The sequence below is a fragment of the Trachypithecus francoisi genome, unplaced genomic scaffold (assembly GCF_009764315.1).
Source record: "Trachypithecus francoisi isolate TF-2019V2 unplaced genomic scaffold, Tfra_2.0 Lachesis_group11, whole genome shotgun sequence".
Classification (NCBI taxonomy): Eukaryota; Metazoa; Chordata; class Mammalia; order Primates; family Cercopithecidae; genus Trachypithecus; species Trachypithecus francoisi.
The window spans coordinates 89291569-89319480 of record NW_022681456.1 but is presented as its reverse complement, the minus strand read 5'-3'; the positions used below and the strand labels follow the sequence as shown (position 1 = coordinate 89319480).

At 38.3% G+C, this 27912-nt stretch overlaps 1 protein-coding gene across 6 annotated transcripts in view; it reads left to right on the top strand.

Annotated features, from left to right (window-relative positions):
- The window catches only part of ANO6 (anoctamin 6), a 225571-nt gene that overhangs the window by 78833 nt on the left and 118826 nt on the right, over positions 1–27912 (top strand). For 3 of the 6 annotated variants that reach the window (XM_033222339.1, XM_033222340.1, XM_033222337.1), the window contains one exon: positions 16871–16950. The exons of 1 other annotated variant lie outside the window; for it this stretch is intronic. In XM_033222339.1, coding sequence (XP_033078230.1) covers positions 16871–16950 — 80 coding nt within the window. Of the gene's footprint in view, positions 1–7062; positions 7544–16870; positions 16951–27912 lie in introns of those variants that run through there. 2 more of the 6 variants (XM_033222338.1, XM_033222336.1) reach the window with 2 other exon arrangements.

Sequence of the window (27912 nt, the reverse complement as noted above, 5' to 3'; positions counted from 1 at the left end):
CTCAGGATTATTACTCCCTAGGGAGGGGCAATCTGAGTTATATGTCATTTCTATTATTTCTATAATTAACATGTTAAGTGCATATTTAAGAAATTTCAAGTAGCTTGAATCTCTAAGATGATTTAGCTATATTCAGATAATCTGTTTATTTTGTAAGATCTCAACTAAAGAACTAAATTGTGATATTTTCTAGAGTAAAAATGCTTGAATTTCCTTAGCTACGCCTGGCCACCTGGAGAACATAATCACATGATTGAGGTCTGCATTGGGATTCTAGAAGAAATGGCCTTCACAGACCTATTAAATACAGAACTTCCCAGTTTGGAGGCAATGTTCCTGCCTGCCATCCATCACCACGCCCCGCCCCATCTACTGGGGAGAGTAGTAGGAAGTAGTTACCAACTGGCAACTGAGTATAATTTCAAGTTACAGAATCAGCTGTCGAAGTATAATGAAAGAAGAGACATGAGGAGTTGATTATTTGTGGAGAAAACACATAGATTCAAGCCCCTTATAAAAGTTGTATATTCAGAGTTGAGAAATACTGCAGTAAAAAGGCTACTGAGGCCAGGCATGGTGGCTCACGCCTGTAATCCCAGCACTTTGGGAGGCCGAGGTAGGCAAATCACAAGATCAGGAGATCACCAACATGGTGAAACCCCATCTCTACTAAAATACAAAAAAAATTGCCAGGCATTGTATTATGCACCTGTAGTCTCAGCTACTTGGGAGGCTGAGGCAGGGGAATTGCTTGAACCCAGGAGGCAGAGGTTGCAGTAAGCCAGGATTATGTCACTGCACTCCAGCCTGGCAACAGAGCAAGACTTTCTCAAAAAAAAAAAAAAAAAAAAAAAGCCATCACAGCTGCTACCCCTTCAGCAGTTAGAGAATGGCTGGGAGCCAATCTGGATGTCCTGCTTCTGAAAAGTTACCTGAGGCTCCTGGGCTGTGGAAGGCTGAACAAGAATAAGGCTTCTACTGATAGGGTTGCTCTTGGCTCCTTTCATCGTTTTACCTCTGAGCAGTGGCAGCACAATGGGCAGTGGCTGGATATGAATTTATTTATACTTTTTTTAAGAGAGATCTCATCATGTTGCCTAGGCTGGACTTGAACTCCTGGGGTCAAGCAATCCTCCTGTCTCAGCCTCCTGAGTAGCTGGGACTATAGGTGCGTATCACCACACCCAACTTGAATATGAATTAAAATAATCTTAACCATAAAGGCATTCAGTTATATTTGGTCTAAAATAATACCCTGAACTAATAAAACATCCATCCAGAAGGAATTTTTATTGTTTCAGTCCATTATTTAACCGATGACTTAAAAAATATCCATACATTCAAGATTTAAGTAGGGGGTAATTTGGAAATACAACAGAGAATGCATAAAAATGGAATTTAGATAGAGCTAATGTGTTTGAGTTCTCCCCACTTTCAGTATTAGACCAAATTTACGTACGGTTTTCTGTATCTTCAGTGTGACGTAACATTAATAAACTATCATCAGCAACTTTATTTCTCAACAGCGATCTTCCTAAAGCTGTGTACCCCTCTTTTAAAAATGAAAAGAACGTCAGGCAGGCTTAAGCATGACATTTTTTTCCCCTCTCATTTGCAATACAAGTAGCTAATGTTTGTCAAATGTTTATTATGTGTAAGTAACCAGGCTAAACACTTTACATGCCACAACTCATTTTATCTTCAAGACAACCCTGAGGGAGAAATACTAGTCCCATTTTCCAGGTGCAGACACTGAGGGGGATGGGAAGGTTGAATGATCTGAGCTCCCATGGTTAGGAAGTAGTGGTAGGTCTGGGATTTGCATTCAGGTCTGTCTTACTGCAGCAGCCAGCCTTATATTAGTTACGCATTCATTTGGTCAGTCATTCAACAGATTAATGGTGGAGCGCCTAACATGGCCCGGAACTATCCTAGGTGGTTGGGATTCAGCCGTGAACAACGTGAGATCTCTACTCTCATGGAACTTACATACCTAATATGTAATTACTAATGAAGTGCTAAAGGAAAGTACATCAGGGCAAGGTAACAGAATGGTGGCTCTACTTTGGGCCTGCTTAAATTAGGATTTCAGGGACAACCTCTCTGAGATGGGGATATTGAACAGAGAGCTGAATAATGGGGGAGAGAACGCTACCTAAGACTGAGGGGGCAGTGTAATATAGTGGTTAAAAGCATAACCTGTGAGCTCCTGGGTTCAAATTTTGATTCCACTGTTCATTAGCTGTGTGATCTTGTGCAAAATACCTGACTTCTCCATGCCTGTTCATCAGTGATATGAAGGTAACTGCTGTACTTTTCTTACCTTGCAGAATTGTTGTGAGAATGAAATGCATTTGTATATGAAAAGGACTTAGCTGTAGAATAGACACTGGAATCTGTTGCACACTCCTCAATGTGAGCTGTATTATCTATAGAAGCCCTATGGGAATGGTGAAAAGTAGCTGGCTTCTGGGTAGGTTTTGAAAATTTGGTGGACGGGATTTACTGAGAAATTGGATGTGGGAGAATAAAGAAAAGGAGTCAGGGATGACGTCGGTAATTTTGGTCTGGTTAATTTGGTGAATTTGGGGGCATTTACTGAGTGGAAAAGGCAAAGTATAGCAAACCTCTTTTGAGGGGAAGACACAGTGGAGGGTAGATATGTTAAAACTGGGATGCTTCTTGATGTGTTTGTCTTTTGTTGTTCATTGTAGAACATTTGGAAAATATCAAGTATTAAGATAATAAAGATCACCTGACATCCCACTACTTATCCTTTTGCTTACATTTTTTCCCCCATACAAGTCTTAGATCATATAATACATACAGTTTTTAAAATTATATACCCTTCAGTTTATTGGAAAATGGTTCATGGCAAGGGGGAGAGTTAAAGTATAGGTAAAATGATAAAAGCCCCAGTACCACAAGAGGCCCTCCCCCTGTCAGATGGTCGTTATGGACCGAAGCCTCACAAGAGCTCTCCCTAAGGACAGCAGAGCATGTAGCAGATCTCATTCCTGCTCACCCATCTAAGCGTTAGAAAGCACCTATTGCCTGGTACAGCCTAGCCTACAACAGCTAAAAGATTATTTTTTTTAAAGCTACACTTTTTTGTGTGTGGTAGTAAAATACACATAATCTAAAACTTATCATTTAAATCATTAAGTGTATAGTTCAGCTCTTAAAAGCATTAAGTACATTCACGTTGTTATGCAGCCATCACCACCATCCATCTCCAGAATCATTTGCATCTTGCAAAAGGTTGTTACTGAAACTACCAATTAAACAATAACTCCCCATTTCCCCTTGTCCTGGCAGCCTCCATTCTATTTTCTGTTTCTGTGAATATGACTATTCTGAGTACCTCATATATGTGGAATCCTACATTCTTTGTCCTTTTGTGACTGGTTTATGTTACTTAACCTGATGGATGTCCTCAAGATTATGTTGTAGCATATATTTGAATTTTCTTCCTTTTTAAAGCTGAATAATACTCCATTATATGTTTTGTTACCCATTCATCAGTCAGTGAACACTCGAATTGCTATTATAAATGTTACTATGAACACGGGTGTCCAAATATCTGTTTGAGCTCCTACTTTTAATTCTTTTGGGTGTATATTATAATGTATAACATTTTATAATCTACTTTTTCACATAGAGATATATATTGCTGAAATTTTCTGTCATGAATAGTCTTCTATAAATTATTTTAAATAATTATATTGTATATAATCATATAGCTGTATCCTAACTGATTTAAGCAATCAAGTATTTCCTAGAAGTAGAATTATAAGATCAAAGGATATGAATTATTTTATTTATTTATTTATTTTTTTGAGACATAGTCTCACTGTGTCTCCCAGACTGGAGTGCAGTGGTGCAATCTCAGCTCACTGCAACCTTCACCTCCCGGGTTCAAGCTATTCTCCTGCCTTACCTTCCTGAGTAGCTCAGATTACAGTTGCCTGCCACCACACCCAGCTAATTTTTATATTTTTTCCAGTAGAGACAGGGTTTCACCATGTTGGTCAGGCTGGTCTCAAACTCTTGACCTCAGGTGAGCCACCACACCCGGCTGGGTATGAATAATTTTAAAACTTTTGCTATACCCACCAAATTGCTACCCAGAAAGCTTATACCACCACACACTGCCAATATGTGTTTATTCCCAGCACCTTTGCTAATATTAGCTATTAATGACTATTTTCTGTTCATTTGGATAATTAAAAGTGGTATATCAATTCTGATTTTCCTTTTATCCAAATTTAGGATTTACTTTCTGGGTTAGAGTTTATTTGTAGCTGATCACTGGGGGAAATACTGATTTGGTAAATACTCAATCTGTGAGATGATTAGAGGAAGTGAGACCCTATGGGGTCTTTCCCTTTTCCAGCCAATTAGTTTTTCCTTCGAAGGTAATTGGCCAACCTTTTGCTCTGTGTGTATATGACAAGCAGCTAGACTGAGGTTTTGTGTAATCTGTTATTGGATGCTGAATATATTCTTAGTTGTTACAGGTTCACAATTCCTTAGAATTCAAACATCCATAAAGTGCTGAAAAAAATTTTCTGGTAATTCATTTGGTTATAAAATTTGACAGAGCTGAACTCATTTGATGTAGATATCTGACCTCAGCCAACACAAGACTATGTACATTTTTCAGTGTCCTCCCCCTCATATGAATATTTATATTATCTGGCTGCAAAATATGAATGTGTTTGGGTAAGGTGTGCTGTTCCAGACTTCACTGGGGATGCATTAGTAATGGAGACAATATATACATGTAAAAGTTTTTTTGTTTTTTTTTTTTAATTCTGAAAAATTCTAAATTCTGAAACACTAGGTTTTGACATCACAGGTTTTGGATAAGGTCATGTGAACTTATAGCGGTTTTTTTTTTTCTTTCATTTTTATGTTCTCATTCCTTCTGGGCAGCAAAAACTGGTTTTGAAATCAGGCCTACTCTGATTAAGTTAAGCATGAAGTTATGACTCAAATGTGCTTTGAGGTGAAAGACAATAGGAATTTAAAAGTGGTGTCTTCTTTTATCCCCAGGACATGTGCAATCACTATAATCTGGGAACTGACAGGTCAGTGACTAGAACCAAGTTTCAGCTAAGCCATAACCAGTTGCAAACCCAGAATAATGTTGAACTGCCAGCCCTGAGGGTCTTAGGAGATCTGAACCAGTTAGACTATGAAGCAACAGTAGTAGTGTTCCAAGATGTTATTGGAACAGTTAACACTGTTTGTCTTTTATAGAATATTAACTGTCTAAGCCAGGCTTTTAAAATACCAAAGTGGCAAAAACATTACTCTTCAGCTATATATTTTTAATGGTAAATCTAAGTTTTAAAAAATCTGTTTATTAAATGCTAAAAGTTGCAGAAATGAAAAAGCAGATCCACAATTTCATATGAGATTGCAAGTGGTCCAAATAGCCAAAACAATTCTGAAAAAGAATGAAGGCAGAGGATTCATGCGTTCTGATTTCAAAACTTGATGACAAAGCTATAGTAATCAAAATAGTGTAGTCTTGGGTACAGATAGATATATAAACCAATGGAATAGAATCAGGAGTCCAGAAATAAACCCACATGTTTATGGCCCAACTGCTTTTTGGAAATGAGGAATGAGGAAAGAAGAGTCTCTTCAATAAATGATGCTGTGACAACTGGATTTCCACATGCGAAAAGAACAAAGTTCAATCCCACCTCACGTCATAGACAGAAATTAACTCAAAATGGGTTAACCCAAATACAAGAGCTAAATTCATGAAGAAAACATAAAGGAATAGCCGGGCATGGTGGTGCATGCCTGTAATCCCAGCTACTTAGGAGGTTGAGGCAGGAGAATCACTTGAACCTGGGAAGCAGAGGTTGTGGTGAGCTGAGATCGCGCCATTGCACTCCAGCCTGGGCAACAAGAGTGAAACTCCATCTCAAAAATAAACAAACAAAAGAAAACATAAAGGAAAATCTTTATGACCTTGGATTTGGCAGTGGATTCTTAGATATAACATCAAAAACATAAACAAAAAATTAAAAATAGATAACAGGACTTGACAAAATTAAAAATGTTGGGGCATCAAAGGATATTGAAGTGAAGGCAGCTTCAGAATGGGAGAAATATTTGGGAATCAGGTATCTTATAAGTCTTTAATGTCCAGAATATATAAATAACTCCTGAACGCAACAAAAAGACTCAGTTGGAAAATGGGCAAAGGACTTGAGCATTTTTGACGTTTTTCCAAAGAATATGTACAGATATCTAATAGCACATGAGGGAATGCTCAATAGCATTCACCATTAGGGAAGTCAAAATCAAAACCACAATACCACTTTACACCTACTGGGATGACTACTATTTTTTTTAAAATCAAATAAGAACACACAAAATAATAAGTGTTGGTGAGTATGTAGAGAAATTAGAACCCTCATACATTGCTGATGGGACTGTAAAATGGTGCAGGCATTGTGAAAACAATTTGGCAATTCCTTAAAAAGCAAACATAATTATATGATCCACAATTCCAAATCCTAGATATACACCCAAAAGAATTGAAAACAGGGACTCAGATACTTGTATAACAGTGCCCATTGCAGCATTATTCACAATAGCCAAAAGGTGGAAACAATCTCAGTGTCCATCAACAGATGAATGGGGTAAACATAGTGTAGTATATCTGTACAATGAAATATTATTCCGTCATAAAAAGGAACAAAGTTCTGATATATGCTACAACTTAGATATACCTTGAAACATTATACTAAGTGAAATAAGTCAGAAACAAAAGGACAAATATTGTATAACTCTATATGAAATATATTAAATCGGCAAATTCATAGAGATAGAAAAAAGATTAGAGGTAACTAGGGACTGGGGAAAAGGGGTAGGAGAAATGGGAAATTCATGCTTAATGGTTAGAGTTTCTGGGGTGATCAGAAATGTTTTACAAATAGTGGTGATGGCTGTGCAACATTGTGAATGTAATTATTGCCACTAAATTATGTGTTTAAAATGTCTAAAGGGGCAAACTTTATGCTTGTATGTTATGTTACTGCAATAAATATTTTTTAAGATGGTAAGAGAACTAATGAATTAACTATGAATCTGGTAGGTTTGCAGTGTACATTGAGTTTTTCTATAAAAGCATTAGGTTAAAGCATTAAGCAGTTGTGTGTGAGAATCAATAATGTGATAGTTGTTTCCAGCTCTTCTGAAGGACGCATGTTTAACTTCTAGATGTATTTTTGGAGCCGTACTGTTGGGGCAGAGGAGGCTTGTGGGAATAGGGGAAGAGTTTATAAGCTGAGCTGAAACAACACCAAACATGGAAATGTTACAAGGTGGAGAAATTGTGCTTGCTGAAACTCTTCTCAGAAATATTGCTGTTTGTGGATGATAGAAATCTTCAGAGTTGTCACTAAAGGTAGAGGTAGGAGGGTGAGAAGCATCAAGAACTCACTGAATTGTCCATTCCCCCTTTTGTTCTGCTGTGGAATGTTTTGTGCTGCTGGTAAGAACATGTTCCTATTTGGTGAGTTGCTGGAACAGTGAGCAGTGGGCAGAGTGCAGGGGAGGCTCCTTTTTTTAATAAATATTGTCCAAATATTTGATGAGTATTTGGTCTTGAAGGGAAACTATATTATTAGTCTGCTTTGTGTGTGTGTCACAGTATAGTGCGATGCAATATGGTTCTGGAAATAGAAGCACTCTCTTATTATCTAAGCAATTACATTTTGAGGAATTGAAGAGCACTAGTAACTGTACTGGAGTGACAAATTTATAATTAATTTCATCATTTGTTTATTTTCTCATTTATTGAGCATCTATGATATGGAAGGTATTATTTCAGGTTCTCGGAATATAGAGTTGAATAAGACAATGGCTTGCCCTCTAGGAGCTCATGGACTAGTGGAGAAGAAAAACAATGACCATACAGTGTGATAAGAAGGATCAACACCTATCTTTTCCCCAGATTTTATCTTCTGTAGTGGTGGGCAGTTGTCAAAAAGTAACCATGTGATAATTTTGAATTCTGTTCAATGTGAGCTGCAAATTTTGCTTATAAAAATCACTCTTTAAAAAAAAAACAACGTTTTCCTATAACTGGATGTCCAACTGAAAAAATACTGTATTTTACTTTAGTTTAGTTTAGTTTTTTGAGACAGCATCTCTGTCACCAGGCTGGAGTGCAGCGGTGCAATCTCAGCTCACTGTAAGCTCCGCCTCCTGGGTTCACACCATTCTCCTGCCTCAGCCTGCTGAGTAGCTGGGACTACAGGTGCCCGCCACCATGCCTGACTAATCTTTTTTTTTTTTTTGTATTTTTAGTAGAGATGGGGTTTCACCATGTTAGCCAGGATGGTCTCAATCTCCTGACCTTGTGATCCACCCATCTTGGCCTCCCAAAGTGCTGGGATTACAGGCATGAGCTACTGCACCCGACCAGAATACTGTATTTTAATAGCCGATAATGCAATGCTTGAGTTTTTGGCTCCACCTATAATAATATGGCAGGTTTTAGTAGATATCCAAATTAGTGCTATAGGAGCATGAAGTGGAGGCAGGTAACTTAACCTGGCACATAAGCAGTGACATTGAAATAAAAATTTGAAGAAAGAGTAACACAGGGGATTATGGGAGTGTGCATTCCAGATAGGTAGAAAATACTTAAGATGAGGTTGAAATTAAGAAGGTTGTAATTTAGTGACTTACCAAAATATTGGTATTGAAGGAAAGAGAAAGGTTAAGAATGGCTCCCCCTTTTGGATTGGGGAATTGAACTGATGATAATAACATTATTCAAGAAGGGTAGCACAGCAAAGGGGAACTTTTGAGGAAAAGCAATTTTTACTGGAATGCAGAGAGAATATTTATTAATTTTCTGAATTTCCAAATGTATAGTACTGGACCCTGGCCATGAGTAAAAAAATGTTCTTACTCTGACAAAGTTTACATCTTCATGAATGACTTTTTTTTCCTTCTTTTTTTAAGAAACAGTAGCTGAAGTGGGAATAATTGTAGAAATATCTTTGTTGAGAAGGGGACTAGGTGCAGGGAGGGAGGGAAAACTTCTGCCTTAAGATAGATGGGAAAGACAGAGAACTGTAACAAAAACTATCAATTCGAATTTGGAATTTGCATTCTAGAAATGATTAGAAGAGACTGCCACTTTTTTTGTTAATGTAAATATTAAGTCCTTGAGTTTACTTGCCAGTAACAAACTGAGGTAAGAGACTGATCCATCCAGATTCAGACATTTCCTGATTGACATTTCTTTTCATTAGAAACAAGTAACCAACATTGCCCAGAACGTTGTAGTTATTCAAAAATGTTTGCTGAATTAATGTTATCCCCTTCTATGCTTAAATTTATTTTAATATTTTAAAAGGGAATGAAGGACAGGGATTGTCAAGGTGGAAGTCAGAAGGAAAAATTGTTGCCTAATGAGGCAAAGGATGATAAAACGTATTAAATATTGAAGTGAAAAATAGTGATAGCCAATATTTATATAGTACTTAAGAGTCTTCAAATCAGTTTCATATATATGTCAGTTAGCTTATTCTCCACAGTGACCTTCTGATGTAGGCATTATAATCTGCGTTTTATTGCTGAGGAAACAGACTTAGCGTTAAGTGATGTGCCTGAGCCTCAGGGCTAGACCATGTAGCACTCTTACAACTCAAGTCCATTGTCCTGTGTAGCAATACATAGCCAGCATGCTCTTGAAAGCGACGCTTCTGTCTTTGTATTTTATGTTTTATTACTGACATTCTTTGCATAAATAATGACTGAGTGGCTGTATTTTAAAATCTTGTTGTAATATCACAAGGCCTATACTCTACAAGCCTACAACCTTTTGCTAATATAGGAAATAGAATCTCTCACCGCATTGTTTACCAAAATATAGCAAATCCTGTTAAACTGAGACCAGAGAGATATTGGAACCCCTTAGAACAATTATGACTACCAGAGAATGATGCAGGAGGAGCAGGCGGGCAGGGATAGACTCAGCTGAAGTGATGTGGGGAGTGAGACTGGGCAGGCCCAGCAATCTGGAAAGCACGAAGTGACGGGAAATGGTGGGCCCTGTATGTGGTTGCTTTTACTCTCTTTTTTTATTTGTTTATTTTGTTTTGTTTTTGAGATAGTCTTACTCGGTTGCCCAGGCTGGAGTGCAGGGGTGCAGGGGCCCAATTTTGGCTCACTGCAACCTCTGCTTCCTGGGTCAAGCAATTATCCTGCCTCAGCCTCCAAAGTAGCTAGCATTACAGGCATGTACCACCACGGCTAGCTAATTTTTTTATTTTTAATAGAAATGGGGTTTTACCATTTTAGCCAAGCTGGTGTTGAACTCCTTACCTCAAGTGATCCGTCCACCTGGCTTCCCAAAGTGCTGTGATTATAGGAGCTTTTTAAATTTTTTTTTTTTTTTTTTTGAGACGGAGTCTCGCTCTGTAGCCCGGGCTGGAGTGCAGTGGCCGGATCTCAGCTCACTGCAAGCTCCGCCTCCCGGGTTTACGCCATTCTCCTGCCTCAGCCTCCCGAGTAACTGGGACTACAGGCGACCGCCACCTCGCCCGGCTAGTTTTTTTGTATTTTTTTTTTTAGTAGAGACGGGGTTTCACTGTGTTAGCCAGGATGGTCTTGATCTCCTGACCTCGTGATCCACCTGTCTCGGTCTCCCAAAGTGCTGGGATTTATTTTTATTTTTTGAAACAGAGTCTCTGTCACTCAGGAGGCTGGAGTGCAGTGGCGCGGTCTCAGCTCACTGCAACCTCCACCTCCTGGTTCAAGTAATTCTTGTGCCTCAGCCTCCTGAGTAACAGGGATTACAGGCATGTGCCACCATGCCCAGCTAATTTTTGCATTTTTTGTAGAGACAGGGTTTCACTACATTGCCCAGGCTGGTCTCGAACTCCTGGTTTCAGGTGATCCAGCCATGTGGTTGCTTTTAGAATAATGACTGGTGAGTGCTGGCATTCAGGTCAAATATCAGATGTATGCTGAGATCCGGTTTTCAGAAGTAGCTATCAAATGGAAGAAGAGTTTCAGGTACAAGACAGCGTGGCAGATCTCTAGACATCCTGCCCAATCTGGATATGTGAACATATCCTCATTCACAAGGTGATACGGGCCATTCCCTCGACATTTCTTTAGTTGTGTACATTGACTAGATCACAGAATTCCTGAGGTTAGATTCTGTACCCTCCTTATCTTGGTATCTGTACTTACATCATCTAGCTCAATCCCTGGCACACGAATGTCTTTAGCCACTTGCCAGAATATTCTGTTTACCCTGTGGAACTTTCCCGTTAGTTCTAATTGTGAATGCTATATAAATAAGTTTCACTACATTGTTTTTTTCTTTTTTTTCTTTTTTCCCAATTGTATTAGTCTGGCTATATTGAAGCAGTTAGTTACTGATTTTTAAAATTTATACATACAATACTATTTTAATTTCTTATCAACTTATATCTAACATCAGGAATTCCTTGGATTCACAGCAGCTCAGGAGACAAATGTATTTTAAAGGATGTGCAATTTTGGAATCAGACAGGTTTAGATTCCCATTATGTCACTTTGCATGGTTAACTTCATGCAGCTAATAAACTTAATTATTCTTCATCTGTGAAAACAGGGACAAAAATAGGATTAAATAAAATAAGATATTTAGAAGTACCAGGCACAAAATACTAGATACATTTCTGTTTACGTTTCTTCATATCATTGAGTCTGTTACATGAACTTAATTTGTATTATATAGTGCTTTATTTTTTTTTTTTTACAACATGCTTGTGAATTGTCATTTGTATCTTTGCCCAACTTTGTGAGATAACCAGGGAAAGTAATGTTATCACTAGCTTTAGATAAATAAACTTGAGAATAAGCACTGCCAGGGATCATGGAGCTAAGAAATTACAGAATCAGAACTTGAACCCAATCAATCCCCTTAGTCTATACCCAGTGCCCTTTGTGCCAGGCCCTGGTATACTTTTCTTGCTTTCTCTGCATATATTCACTATCTCTCTGATAATTTTAATGGCAACCAATCCCCATAACAGATGAGTTGTTGGACCCAGCCACCTGTCATGCTTAGTGCTAAGGTGGATAAATTGTGGATGCCTAATTCTGATTATCTTTATTCCTAGGGCACTACATATTAGGTATTTGGGGTTTTAACCATGAGCTTCCTGAGATCATTTTGTGTTTTCTCATAGATAATGGATTGTCTAAGTTATAAAATTGTAGACAATGGCTCTTTTTTTGGCCAGTGTATGTAAGTCTCAAACAACTTTGCTGTATAGATTTTCTCTTTATTTTGCAATTGGGACAATGGATGTTAGTTATTCCATTTCTAATTGGTAGACAAGTAATCATGTGAACTGCAACTTTCTGCTGAGGCTTCCAGTGTTGCATTATTAATATGACTGGGCCTCTAGAAATTTCTTTTGGGCCCTTCATTTTGGACTACCAAGTAAGTCAGAATTGGTACCACCAAGGACTTTATTGCTTCAATTTCACTGTACTAAATGCATTGATAAAAATTTTTAAAGTATGCTCTTTATTTTTTCACTAAGTGTTATGTAATTAATTCTATTGAATTTAGGAAAGGTAGCTATTTAGTGTGTTTTGTTTTTGACCCAAATCATCAATCATTCAATGTTTACCTATCCAGTTGATAGTATTCTTACAGTACTTCGTAAATCTGTCTAGTGTGGCACTTAGAAATGACACTAAAATTAACATTAATTATGTCTCAGCTTTCTTTCTTCAAGAAAACGGAACCTTGTCTGGTTCTTTTTGGCTTCCCTAGGGCCTTAAAACAGTGTCTGTGCAAAAATATAAAGTAGATTTTGATGTTTGTTGAACCTGATTTTGAACTGCACTTTCATTGTGCATCCATGCAAAATCCCACTAACATATCAAGACCAAGGTTTTTGTCATATTAGAATAACTAGTTTTTAGTTTTCTAGTCAGCCTTTTGATGAACAGATAACAAAGAGGTCCCAAATACTGTTGTTCCAAGTGCCAAAATTAAATGAACTAATCATGATGCCACTGAAGATAGTACTTTTGCTGTATAAGGCTGAGGCATAGTGACAGTACTAAAAATACATTTCAACATATTACGTTAAGAAAAACATGATTTATATAAGGAAAGAAATGAAATTAACATATTTGCCTTTTTAGGCTTTTGTCCTGATTCTGTTCATTTTAATACAGGCTCTCAGAGTCACCTTGATTTTGACTATTTTATTTTTGCTGAGAAATGAACTTTTTCAGTTGTGTTAGATTACCATAAATGAGAATATCAAACAGTAACTAGAGCCCCTCAGTAGTGGGAGTATAATTATCGTAGTGGCCTCATCAATCATTTGCTTCCCAGCACTCTGTCTGGTCATGAGAGCAACAGCTGTGGCTTTGTTCTACCTAGATGATGTTTGAATAAAGCCATTTCTGTTTTTATTCACTCAGACTTACAGTTTTTTCTTTGTATTGACATTAACCAGTGAATCTATTAGTTTCCATTACCAGCAGAATAACTAAAACTATAAATAGTTCTAATTTCTTTCACAAATCCATAGATACCGTTTATTGGATAGAACATCTGGGTAATCTTGTTTCTCCTCTGTCTTTAGGCAAAATGTATACTTTCTTAAGCTTGTCCTTTCAAAAAAAAAAAAAAAAAATCAACTTTTGCAGCTCTGTCTATTGACCTTAGATAACAGATAAATTGGGCATCTAATCATCTAGGAATCTAGATAAGGTGCCAAGTCACTCCATCAGATTTATAATACTGATGTAAAAAAAAAAAAAAACCCCACAGTATTATATTTCCTTGTTTGCTGGTTCTGCCAAAAACCAAAATATCATAAATACCATGGATATAATTTCTTTAACATCTGTCTTAATACTATAAAAAGATTAGGTCTTTTCTTCCAAGTGTAAAGCAAGCTGCCCAACACCAACTTAGAACACACTTATCATAGCCTAGCATATAAGCACATTTTAGCAAGTTTTAAAGATGGTCTGTAGGAGTGTAATTATCTTGGACAACTGTTATACTATAATAACCAGTTTAGTATGTTACAACTCTCTTGGTGTAACAGACTGTGCGGTGATTACTATAACCCTCCAGGAGTTCTCAGAGGCAAGCACCTTAATTTTGGCAATGGTTGCAGCTCTTCAAGCCTTTGCTCATCTCATCTGTTTTCTGTTTCTGCTTTGGTTCACACATAGGGTGTCCTCTAATGAACTCAGTTTTTCAGAAGAGTTAGAATCACTTGATTGTACTGTCATTTCTACTGGCATTTCTTTTCAGTTCTTAAGTATACAAAGATGTGAGGTATTTTTTCCCCCGTATTCTGTGTGAACCTAAAATTGAATCCAGGCCAGGAACAGTGACTCTCATCTGTAATCCCAGCACTTTGGGAGGCCAACACAGGCAGATCATGAGGTCAGGAGTTCAAGACCAGCCTGGCCAGTATGGGGAAACCCCTTCTCTACTAAAAATACAAAAAAAAAACTAGCCATGTGTGGTGGCACGCACCTGTAGTCCCAGCTACTTGGGAGGCTGAGGCAGGAGAATTGCTTGAACCTGGGAGGTGGAGGTTGCAGTGAGCCCAGATTGTGCCACTGCACTCCAGCCTGGGCAATAGAGGAAGACTCTATCTCAAAAAAAAAAACAAAACAAAAACGAAAAAACAAAAATAAAGAAAAAAAATGAATCCAAATATTAGATTTCTTAGTGAGGTGCCAAACTTAAGTATTTGGTAACTGAATTGGCTGAATTATTGACTGAAACTTTGGTTTTGTAAACAATCACGTAGAGATCTCTTTTGATTCTGCCCTATATATATGTTGAGATTTCTTCTTTTGGGTCACTGAATTTTTCTAGATCAGTAGGAACCCAGCCTTCTCTTCTATAAAAGCTTTAAATGGATTAAGGGAAAATATAGTATGCATTTTTAAAAGTCACTACAAAGCCAAGATAAATCATACACAATAAAATTAAAAGCATTATGTATTTTTTTCTTTTTGAGACAGAATCTTGCTCTGTCACCAAGGCTAGAGTGCAGCAGCATGATCGCAGCTCACTGCAGCCTCAACCTCCCAGGCTCAAGCAATCTTCCCACCTCAGCCTCCTGAGTAGCTGGGACTACAGATGCAAACCAGCATGCCTGGCTAATAAAAATGTTTTTTGTAAAGATGTCTCACCACATTGCCCAGGCTGGTCTCAAACTCCTGGGCTTAAGCACTCCTCCTGCCTTGGCATCCAGAGTGCTAGGTTTACAAGTGTGAGTCATCATGCCCAGCCAAAAGTAATTTTTTATAGTTTTATACTTATTCCATACTCAAACTCTCCAGTTTTGAAAAATAAGTCCTTTATAGCTGGTTTGTCCAAGTTAGGATCCAGTTGTATCTAGCAATACAAACCCTGTATTGCTAGTGGTTATGTCCTTTAGAGCTCTTTAAATTTGATCTCCCTTGTTAATGTCATTGACTTGTTAGAGGCTGAACCTATTGATAAATGAGAATATTTATTTAAACTTAATTAAACATTAAATCTTTAAGTTTACTTAAATATTTAAGAATATCTCTTTACATTTATTCAGAACATTGTTACATAGCAAAAATTCTATTCAAATTTTTCCACGTTAAAAAAAAAAAAGTTATTTACATCTTGTTGATTTAAGCCAGGATCCAATCCAGAACCACATGCTGCAAATGATTGTTAACCTGGAACAATTCGTTTTATTCATGTCAGTAACTTGTTGACAAGATGGAACTAGAGCATCTTGCAGAATGACCTCCCTTCTGGATTTGGTTCTCTATCCCTCTAACACTGCACTTGTCCAATATGGTAGCCACTAATCACAAACAGCTATTGGGCTTTTGAAATGTGCCTAGTCTGAACTGAGATGTGCTGTGAGTATAAAATATACACTGGATTTCTAGACTTAATACAAAAAAGGTAAAATATTTTATGAATAGTTTTTTACATTGATTACATGTTCAAATGATAATTAGGGTAGTATCGGTTAAATTATGTTATTAAAATTAATTTCACCTGTTTTTTTTTTTTTTTTAATGTATCTCCAAGTAAATTCTATCTGGCTCCCATTATATTTCTATCAGATTTAAAATAGCCAGGCATGGTAGCTCATGCCTGTCATCTCAGCACTTTGAGAGGCTGAGACAGGAGGATCGCTTGAGGCCAGGAGTTCGAGACTGATTAGCCTGGGTAACATAGGGATACCCCAACTCTACCAAAAAAAAAAAAAGTTTTTTAATGTTTTTAAATTAGCCAGGCATGGTAATACACACCTGTGGTCTCAGCCACTTGGGAGACTGATGTGGGAGGATCACTTGACCCCAGGAGGTCTAGGCTGCAGTGACCTGTGATTGTGCCACGTACTGCAGCCTGGGTGACAGAGTGAGACCTTGTCTCAAAAAAATAAGAAAGAAAAAATTGTTACCCACAAAGGGACTCTACAGCAGTACCCTGACGTGTAATAGCACAAAGAACGTCAGTAGACTAAAGTGTTCCTTAGCTAGACTTTTGTAACATTTGGTTGCTGTGTACCAGCTAAATAATTTTCAGTGGTAGACCTTGCCTAGAGAATTTTAAGACCTAGTGTTCTACAACCCTGGCATAGTCTGGTAGATCCAATAGATGAAACAGCTGCTACAGATTTTTAAGTATCTCTGATAGCTGAAAGGGTTAAATAATATAAACCTGTCAATGCGCTACAAATGCTAATAACCCGGTGCTGCTGATTTATAAGTAAAGGACTATGTCAGCCAGTGCAAGTTCGTGCTTCATTTGTTTATATATTCATTCATTTGTTTTTAGTGTTGGAAAACCTTGGACAGACAATTATCCCCGATTTGGGATCACTGGAAAGTCAGCATGATTTTCGAACCCCGGAGTTTGTGAGTACTACTCCTTTATCTTAAATTTGTATTTGCTAGCTAAGAGATTTTTCACGAAAAATTTTATGAAAAACTTTCTCATAAAAGTTATTTTATGAATACATTCCTTCAGTGGCTGTAGATCCTACATAGATCTTATGGCAGGGACTGTGCGTTCAGAGCTCTGGTGTCTCTCGGGAATAGGTTGCTGAACTTGATTGTCTCGGCATCACGCTCCATATGTTTGTTCTTCATATTGTTCATGTAATTTTAAATGGGAATTCATTTTGTAATAAAATAGCATCTTGTTTCTGAAACTCCTGTTCCATTCATTGATACCATTGCTATCAGTATCTGTTGTTAGTAACTCTGGAAAATAGTCTCTAAGCATATACAGGTACATTGACCAGTGCCAGTCACTGGTAGCGAACGTAGTCTACTTTTCCTTTCATCCTGGAGCTTTCAGTAATACAACCTACATGTATCTCGTAGGGCTAGCAATATTCTGTTGGTTGTTTCTACCAGGAAGAGAGCTAAATGCTCCCACTAAATTGGACTGATTAAAGATTAGCCATGGTTCCTACCCTTAAGGAATTAAAAATCTTATTAGATGCTACTGTGATTTTATTAATGCCTTGTTTAAAGAAAATTAAGCACATAGGATGCCTTGTGCAAAATATCCTTAATACTAAATAGGTTTTTATATTAGGCTCATTTGGAGGGGGGGATGGGAACAAGTGTTTCTGTGACTCATGTACCATATTATTGCACCAAATGTGTAGGAGAAACATGCCAGGATCTGCTTACATTTCCTGATTTTTGTCCCTGTTGCAAATGGCCTACCACTTTAGGAATGCATAAATCTTTTTAAATTTATTTTCAAAGTGTGATATACAATCACTACTCTAGTAATTGGCAGAGCACAATTGTATTATTGATAAAGACCCAAAAAAACCTCATTATGTGCTTTTTCTGTTCTTGCTCACTCTTTATGGATTGCCTAGTCAATTCAACCAAGAGTAAAGAAACTAGAGTGCTCTGGACTGAAAAGGGATGGCACATAAAACTGTATCCACAATGCCATTTTGTTTCAAAGTGTGGGACTCCTGTGGTGTACTAGCAGATTGCCTACTGTGAAAATCACCTGGATATAATAGAAAGACGTAGTATTCAACGACTTTCCTATTATATTCAATAAGATTTCTGGTAAAGGGAAATTGTGAATGCCCACCAATATTCCTGCATCTTAAAGTAGCAGAGCAATTTTGTGGTTTTTCTGACTTTTGCAGTTAGAGACCGAAAGCAGAATTGACACAGACATTTCATGAAGCTGCCTTTTTTTTGTTGTTTTGTTTTTGTCTCCTTTTGTTGATACTCTTAAAGCAACATGTCTAATCTAAAAAAAAGTGTGTGCAACAAGGTGTTGGTGCGCCTGGTAAACCTATACATAGTTCACACCAATTTCCTATGTGAAAATAAAAGTATTTTCCTCAGGAACAACCTTGAGTGTATTGCAGTGCTGCAGACTGGCAAGTCTCTGCTGTGTTGTTGCCACAGATAAGGCAGATACACCGATAATATTCCTCCTCCTTCAGCATTAACTTCTTCAGTACCACACTTTCCTTTTCAAAGTGGAAGAAGACAGCTAGTCTAAGCTAGAACGACCAGGGGTGGAACTCCAGGCTCACAGAATACATTTACCTTATTGAAAGACTTGTTTTCACAGTGAATCTGAGAACACCCAAGCTGGAAGGAGATTCTTAGGCTAAATCCCCACTTTTTTATTTTTCACTCTCATGCTTACAGAATTACCGTGAGTCATATTTTTAGACTGCAGTGATGGCATTGGAAACTGTTAATCACATAGTCCTGAACGTGTGGTTGATACCAGATTTCTATATCCTGCCTATTATCTTTCTCTAGTTTTGGGTTCATAACATATTCAGGAGAGAATCTGGGATTTTCTTGTGCTTCATAGATTTTCACACATCTGATGCTCATTAAGGCCACTTCTTTGTGTAACTGCTTGTGTTTTCTCCTTAGCATCAGCTTAATCAGCATACTCCCAGTTCCACAGTAAACATAAACTGCTGTCTCCATGGTAAACAAACAGAAGGTGTAGAAGTGGTACCTTGAGAATAGGGTGCCCAGGGGAATCAAGCATTATATTTAAGGTCAGCTCTTTTTGTAGGCAGAAGGTTACAGCGTCAATGAAAATGGGTGGCTCCCAATGTATAGGCAGGCAAATGCCAGGACAAAATCAGGTAAGTTGATTCAAGCCACATTTTAAAATCAGAAATGGGTGTCACAGTACACACCTGGGAGCAGAAAGAATCCAAAGGCAAAGCAAAATTGAAAAAAGACTGAAAAGAGGAATAAAAGAAGCTGAAAAATCGATATTCTATTTTTCTCCATCTGGCATTTTGGAAAGTCCAACTGCAGTTTGCGGAGTTGAACCGAAATAAAGCAAAGCCTAGTTCATGTTTACTCGGGCCTTATCCTCAAATAGTTCAGATTTTAGAAGGATCAAGAGCCTAGTGTTTTTATACAATGGGGTGTATTTATAGAGTTTGGCTAACAGGGAGACTAAAATGCTTGTCATTATTAGTTCATTTCCTTCAGAATTTCTGTTTTTCTTTCCTTTGAAACGAGGCCTGAGAGAACATTGCCAGTTGAATAGTCTTGGTCGCTGGCATCATAAGCACATTCAAGTTTTCCTTCACAGCTCAGGTGTCTCTAATGTGACTAGTTGGGTAAAGCCAGCACTGCTGTATATATAGTGTGCATAAATTACAGTGAAATAAATGCTGCTGTGAACCTCCCCCATGGCCTGGAGGCCACAGCCTACCTTGCTCTTGGCAGCATCTTCAGTGGCTTCTTCTCTCGCTTGCTGCAGAGTTTGTCCATTGATTACCTGTCACCTGCATATTTGTGTTGCTCTTCTCCAGCTCCTGCTCCACTTTGCAGACTTAGGCAAGTAAGTTTAGCCAAACTATGCAAAAATGGTGAGTGATAAACAGAGATGTGAACATAAGGTGCATGTGTTCTTGCTACCCCAAAGCTTATGAGGAGCTGGGAATGTGTTGAAACTAGAAACTGTTGTAGACACACTTCAAGGTAAGGTGGGTGTGTGGGTGAGAGTCCAGGTAAAAGGGACCCGGCAAATATTGGCATTAGAAAGTAACTTGATGATCTTGCTGTGGTGGGAAACTGTCTCAATCCTGGTTCAGTTTTTTGTTTAAGCACAATGAAATCAGTTTGATAACTTGTTTCATTAACATTTTATCATGAACATTTTTCCCACACTGTTTTGTTTTCTCCAACATTGTTATTGTCTCTGACATTATTTGTTCAATATATTGATAAGCATAACTCATTCATTGTTACCTTGAAAGCAGTTAGTTCAAGGAGGATGTAGTCAGGAAAATGGTGGCATAGCCAGATGTTCTGGAACTATGTGAATGGTGACTATCATTTGGGTACATGGAAGAAAATAGATTAGGTGCATGATTACTCTGGGGAAGGAAATCGGTTAAAGTGAGGCTGGGAACTGAGTACCAGAGACTCAGATAACCTTGTAGAGTTCAGTCTTAAAAGTAGAGACTGCAGAAATAGGTCATGTGATTCAAACTGAGGATGGGGAGGTGTCCACATGGTGATGGAGCAGATAAATATTGTTCGGCAACGTGGTTGCATGCAGGATATACCGCACTTCCCCCCAGTTTGCCCAATCCCAGGTCTGGTTAAGAGCAAAGGAGATCTAAGGGGCAGTCATGGCTGGCCCATTAGACCCCAGGTTGATTCCAAGCCCCAAGGAGTTGAAAAAAAATAACTGGAGATGTAGGGGGAGCAGTAATGGTCAAGGCTATTTCTAGAAACCCTGACTCAGCTGACACTGACCCAGGAACTCATATGGGCCAGTTGCCTGAGTACGCATGGGCTGAGGGATGGGGTGTGGGAAAGGATTCTGATCTAGCAGTGGTGAATCTGCTTGCAGCAAGCGAAGATACTGCCATGGATAGAAATCAGGTTGTGGTCAACATGAAAACACAAGGAAGGAAAGAGAAAGCCAAGGAATTATGTTTTATGGTCTGAGACTGACTAGTAATACCCCCGTTTTCCAGCCTTTCTAGAACTCAAGGTTTATATGTTACCCTACTGACTTTTGAGAAGCTGGAAGATTCCTACTGCCTCTGATCTCATGCCAACTGAAGATGTTTTTCATTGCTTAGTCTCTACGAAATTTGGAATAAGTAATAAGAATTTGGGATGGCAAAAGAGTATTAGGTTTATAATAGGATAAATTAGGGAAGATGATGAGCAACCACAGGATTTAGAAACGCTAAATAGAAAAATAGACTCAGGAAGATGAAGATTAAAGGGGAACAAATATATGTCCCATTAATTAAGCATCATAGATACACAGAGAGAAGGAAGTCTGAAGAGTAATTATCCCCCTTTGAGATTTTGTGTAACTCACTCTCTTTTTGAGGGAAGATACTGCTTTATAGGAAAATATTTTTGATTCCCTGAAATTCAACTTGATTATCTTCAACCATATGCAAACACATGTGATCCCAAGGAAGAGTTAAAATATTAATTTACTAAAATATTCATTCGATATCTACTATTTTAGGTGAAGAAACAAAAAAAAATCCCTGCACTTGTGGAGCTAACATTTTGATGGGGGAGACATAAAACACAAAATAAATGTGAGATAATCCTTTAGAGAAAAAGTAGGGATTATGTGTGTGTATGTGGAGTGGGGGGTGACAGTTTTAAGTAGGGTGTTTAGGGAATATCTCACTGAGAAGTTGCCAAGTGAAAAAACCTCAAGGTGCTGCGGGAGCAAGCGCTTTGGAAATCTGGAGGAAGAGCTTTCCTGGCAGAAGGAGCAGCATAAACAGAGGCCTCGAGGTAGGAGAGTTGGTTAGATACATTTAAGGAAATGGAAGAACACTGTGGCTGGAGTAGAAAGATCGAGAGAATAATAGATATGAGGATTTCATAGGCCATTGTAAAGACTTTGGTCTTACTCTGAGTTGGGAAGTCGTTTGAGGGTGAGCCCTTGGAGAGTAAACTGGCAGATTTTGAGCAGAGGAGCAACCTGAACTGACCTGTTTTCATAGGATCCCTTGGACTATGCTGAGAATAGATTATGGAGGAGCACAGCAGGGGCAGAGAGACCTATTAGACTATCTCAGGTATCCAAGGGAGAGATGGTGGTGGGTTGGTCCTGAGTGTTATTATGGTGGTAGAGAGACATACTCAAATTCTGAATACATTCTGAGGGTAGAAGCAATAGAATTTGTTGACAGATCAAATGTGAGAAAGAGCAATCAAGGAATGACTCCAAGTTTTTGATCCAGAAGACTGTGGAAGGAGCAGTTTAGGGAGAGGATGTGCAGGAGAAAAATCAAAATTCTGTTTTGGATATGTAAAGTTTGAGACATTCAGGTGGAGATGTCAGTTTACAGTGGGATATATGAACCTGGAGTAAGAGTTAAAGAGGGGGACCCAACTCCCGAGTTGTCAGCACACAGGTGATGTTTAAAGCCATGGGACTGAATGAAAGCAGCGAGGAAAGCAGTGAGATAGAATAGAGAGGAGATGCTGGACTGAGCCCGGGGGCACCAGTGTTTACAGGTCACGGAGATGAGGAAAAATCAGCAGGACAGGCTGAGCCAGGAGGAGCCAGTGAGGTGGGAGGAAAGTGAAGTGCTTTGGAAGCCAGGTGAAGAAAGTATAAAGTAGGAAGGAATGACCAAATTCTGATGATGATGCAGAATTGACCATTGTATTTAACAACAGGGAAAAGACCGTGATGGGAGGGGTTTGCGGTGAGTGGTAGAATCCAAACCTTATTAGAAAGGATTCAAAACAGAATGGAAGAAGAAGAACTGGATACAGAGAATTTAGGTAACACTTTTGTGTCTGTGTGTGTGTGTATGTGTATATATGTGTGTGTGTGTATAAATATATATATATATATATTTTTTTTTGCCAAGCAAGAATACAGAGAAAGGGGGTAGTACTTGGAAGGATGATTACCGTGAAGAGAGTTTTAAGATGGCAGGAATTACTGTTTGTCAGGTAGTGGGAGCAGTTCAGTAAGGGAGAGAAAATCTGATGACACAAGAGTGAGAGGGAAGAATTACTGGTATAATGTCCCTGAGAGGGCAAGAAGGGAATCCCATCTGTAAGTGGAGGGATTGGCCGTAACTGTAGGGTCTGTTCCTTCTTAGAAGTAAGAGGAAAGCCAGTATATTGGGGCACAGGTGAAATTAGTTCAATAGATTTGATAGTAGAAGATTGCTGAATCCTTTTCTTGATTGGTTTTCATTTACCAGTGAAATGGAAAGCAAGGCATTAGCTAAGATTGAGGGAAAGGGGATCTGAAGAGAGGAGAAAGGGGTGAGACACTCATCTTGAAGAGTGGGAAAGTGAATGCACTGGGGAAATGGAATGTCATTGCTGGCAGTGATGAAAGCCTACTCAAGGGTAGTGATCATGGTCAAGGTTGGGTGGTTGTGTGTTTTTCCCATTCAAGTCCAGCTTTGGGGAGCAAGTGTAGAATAGATACAGTTTGATTTAACCAATTTGGAGAGAGAGCGCGAGCAGGCTAACTGGAGAAACCTGGAAAAAGTTCTAGGCTTTCTGGGCTGGGGCCAGGGCCTCTGTGGGGCTGACGATCCTGAATTTATAGTCCTACCACGCTGCCCTGCTGTGTGGCTTTCTCCAACATCATTCAGACAGCGAGAATGCAGATAGCAGCCTTCAGCCAGAGTTGGGGCTTTGTAGATGGGCATTATGGAGTGTACAGTATTGGCAAGATGTCACTGAAACAGTGGGCTCTGGAATGTGGCCCTAAAGATGGAAGGGAGGGAAGAAAGAAGAGGGTCAGCAGATTGATTAGAAAAAGTCAAGGGGCCCCTGGGGTCTTGTGCAATGAATAGGTGATATAGTTGTGGTTAGAAAGAGGGATTCTTAAATAAGTCCTTTTTGAATATTTCTTAAATAAATGCTTCTTGAATTTTTCAGGATGGCAAGGGCCAGGGTAGGACTATGGCATTACTGCATGAAAGGGAGAAGGTGATTGGCAGTAAGAAGTGATGCTACTGAGGGACCAGAGTGCATTGGTCATGTCGTGTCTCTGGATGCATAGTGGAGAAGAACATGTGAGCCCGGAATCAGAATTTCAGCGAACCAGGAGCAGCAGCTGGGAATTTGGAAATGATAGACTTTAGGAAGCTTTGGGGTTGTATTCTATTCACACGGACCTGAAATGAATTTTCTTCCAAGAACATTGAGGAGTAATGGTCTGGAAGTGGCACTTGGGAAAAAGAATATTAATCTTCTTTGCCCTGAGGTGTGAAAGGTATGAGAGAATCAGAGCCAGCTGCCCACAGGTCTACAAATTTTTGCTTGCAAGTTTTGTCTCAAAGTGGGTTCAAAGATCTATTTTCACCATTTTTTTTTTTCCTTGAGTAGTCCAGACTTTGTTTTGGTTATTTCTGAAGCAACTGAATTGGTGTTGGGGCTATTGAAAAATATTTTGGTCTATTTTATGGTCAATCCAAGACCTTTCTGGCTAATGCCAGAAACCCAACTGAAGTCCCAAGATCTGCCCACACACTCCCAGATCTTCAGGATCAGAAAGTCTGGGAATAAGGCATTTTAATAAGTCAAACATTTTTTCACTTGGACTTACACTCTTTTCCCTTCTATAAACAAAGAAATATGATGACTTTGCCTTGTGTCTTTGGCCCTAAGCTTGCCAAACTAAAAAAGAAAAGAAACGCAACCAAAAAAGAAAACCAAACAAAGGAATATTCATTTGGCAAAAGGACTCTGAAAAGGGGGAAATGACCCATTGATCAGAGATAAACTGACTAGTAAGAATTGCTAAATTGGCCCATTTGCTGTGGTAGGAATTCACATGGCATTTCAAGGTTGAAAGCTTTTTGTGCATTCAAGAACAGAAGGTGATGGAATGTGCATTTTTGTCTGAATATGGAGGAATATTTATTTGCTCTGTGTGGCTGATTCAAAAGCTAAATTCATGGATTTGTTAGGATTGGGGAGTATGAGCAAAAGTGAAGCAGTTCAACATGCAAAGATGTCATTTAGAAATTTTTTCAGAGTCACTTCTTTGGAATATAGAATGTTATTTTCTCAGAGAAATAGTCATAAATGGTGATTAAGTTGCTGGGCCCAGTCAGACAAGACCTGCTAAAGCCATTTTAACTCAGAAGGCTAACAAATGGTCATTCTGTACTAATAATCCTCTTGAACACTCTAATCTTATTTTTTTCCATTCTTAGCCTAAAAACGTGAGTGTAAAATGAAAGTCCTCCCTCAGTAAGTCAAGACTTGTGAAAAAATGCTTAGCATGATCAGAGAGATTAATTGATTTTTGAGTTATGTGAGATGATGAAGAAGCAGTGGTTGGCCCACAGTTTAAGGAAGTCAATTTAACTGTATGAGATGAATGAGAAAACAGCTTACTAGCTTCTATATTACTTTTGTCTTTTCTGCTAATGAAAGTGAACTTTAGATTGATAATGGTTAAAGGGTCTGGTGAAGTCTACAGAAGCTTATGCTGCCCAAGAATGTTTTAGAAAGGAGTATAATTGTTCCAAATGAGTTAACCAGGGTATTAAAAGCACTTGTAGATTTGCTTTGGGAAGTGCAGCAGTCATCTCAAGGTGATACAGGGACTAGGACAGCTGCCAGAACCTAGTGGGGCAAATGTGACAGTTCTCCAAAAGTGGTGAAGTTAGGGTAGAAGTTGGGCATAGGCTAAATTCTCATAAATGGAGACACTGAAGCTGGAGCACTAATCTCCATATTCCAGATTGAGACGTTTAAGAGATGATTTGTGAATATTAGAAAAAAGGTCATTAGGAGCCAACATGATGAGTTCAATAAAATAAGTCATCCCAAAATGAATACATTACTTTTTTTTAATGGAGGTTATTAGACTGACAGAATAGGAGAGCGCCACAGACATTTTTATGTGTTTTGATTTTAGCAAGATGTGTGGGAAAAAATGTATTTAAGTACAAAATGAAATGTGTGCCTGGTGACAGCATGCTTATCTGGGCAATTGTTCTTAAAACTCTGGAATAATGGATGAAAATCAATTTCTAGAGGAGACAAAAATCACTATGAATTAAAGTAAATTCCTGCCCCTAATTCATAAATATCAGCTGTTTAAGTAATCAGCTGTTTAAGTAAAGAGCATAAGAGCAGAGAATAATGATGGATCACATGAAATGACTGGGTATTTGGTTAATGAAGCTCCATGTGAATTGAGCATGTGATAACAATGTCAAAAGGTTAATGAAAATCTAGGTTGTGTTTGTACCTGTGTCCAGACTAAAGGAAATACTCGGCTTTTCCTGCTCAGTATTGGTAAAGCTACCTCCCATTCTGAGTGCTGACTTTTAAAGGGGAGCATGTTGAGAGGGAATGATCCGCATAGTGGAAGATCCTGATATTTAGGCGAGAACATGACAGCAACATTTCAATATTTGTCAAGAGTAATTGGTGGATGGCATTGCAAAATGTAGCATTAAGACCCATGAGGTATATATGAGCAACTAGATTTCATTTCAGTAGAAAGACTTTCTCATAATTAAAATACCTCACACCTTGGAGGAGATGAAATACAGATGAAATGGATAACAATCTAGCATGGAGATAATGAATGCCTGAACCAGGCCATGTCAGTGGGACATGGCAATTGGCAATTTCTAATTGATTGACTTGGTAACTGATAGAAAGTGGGGAATGAGGGAAAAGGAGGTTTCTGTGACATCTCACCCCACTGAGTTTTATGCAGTTCGTTAATGTATCTGCATTGCTCCTTTTTTGTTTTTTTCCTCATGTAACATATTAGCAGCAGCCAAATGATGTAATTCCTTTCTCCATATAACAGTGTTTATTCCACCTGGTTTTATTCCACTATTTCCAGAAATCCTTAGCTGTAAAATGTCTTGTGAATTCCCACCCCACAAAGTATCACATTTGAAATTCAGCAAGCTATCTGTTATCTGGGGAATGTCAAAATTAATTTGACAAAAACATGGGTGAGGAAAGCAGGGAGGCCTGGGCATTCTGAACAAAGATGTGATATCAGTATTTACCGTGGAACTCATTTAATTATAAGTCATCTAGAAGCATAATCACAATAATGGCCAGGAAAGCCACAGAAACAAAATAATTGAGTTAAAGTTGAGAGTTTGCTGGCAAATAAAATAACCTCATTGTCTCATGACCTAAAAAGCAGCATGGATGTAAAATGTTGTAATAAAAATTTAAAGAAAAAGACAGAACTTGGTGGGAATGTACACACGATGTGAATTCACAAGACTCCCAGAATATTGAAAAGGAGAGACCAGTGGGATTTCAGCTTCTGCCATCCCTCCCGTATTTTGAACTCTTGATTAATTTGGAAGGCTGAAGGGCTTTGGAAAGATGATTTGAAATCTTTTTATTTCTGAGGTCCCATTAGTTAACTGTAGCTTTCCTTATTTTAATAAATAATAATAAAGTGCGTTTTTATTATGAGTCTCAAATGTATTCCTCAAGTCTGTCTCTGGTAAGAAACTATAAATATGCTTTTACCCAGAAAACTCTTAATGGCTCCTTGAAAAGGAAAAAGCATTTACAGCTCCTTCTTCCGAGTCACTCTTCGAAATGTAGAATAATATGACCTGACGGATTATAATAACTCCCAAACAGCATCTTCATTGATTATAATGGGCAAACCAATAATATGGATCTTTAGGATATTAGCATGTATTATAATATATCAAGTCAAGACCATAGTTGTAGCTGGAATAAAATTTGATGGCAAATTTGTGTGTGTTGATTACAGCAGGATGTGTGGAAAAAAATTGTAGATTTTTTTTCCTGACTTCCTTAAAATAAAAACAAACAATGAAAATTTTGACAGATCATTCAGTGATGCTAATG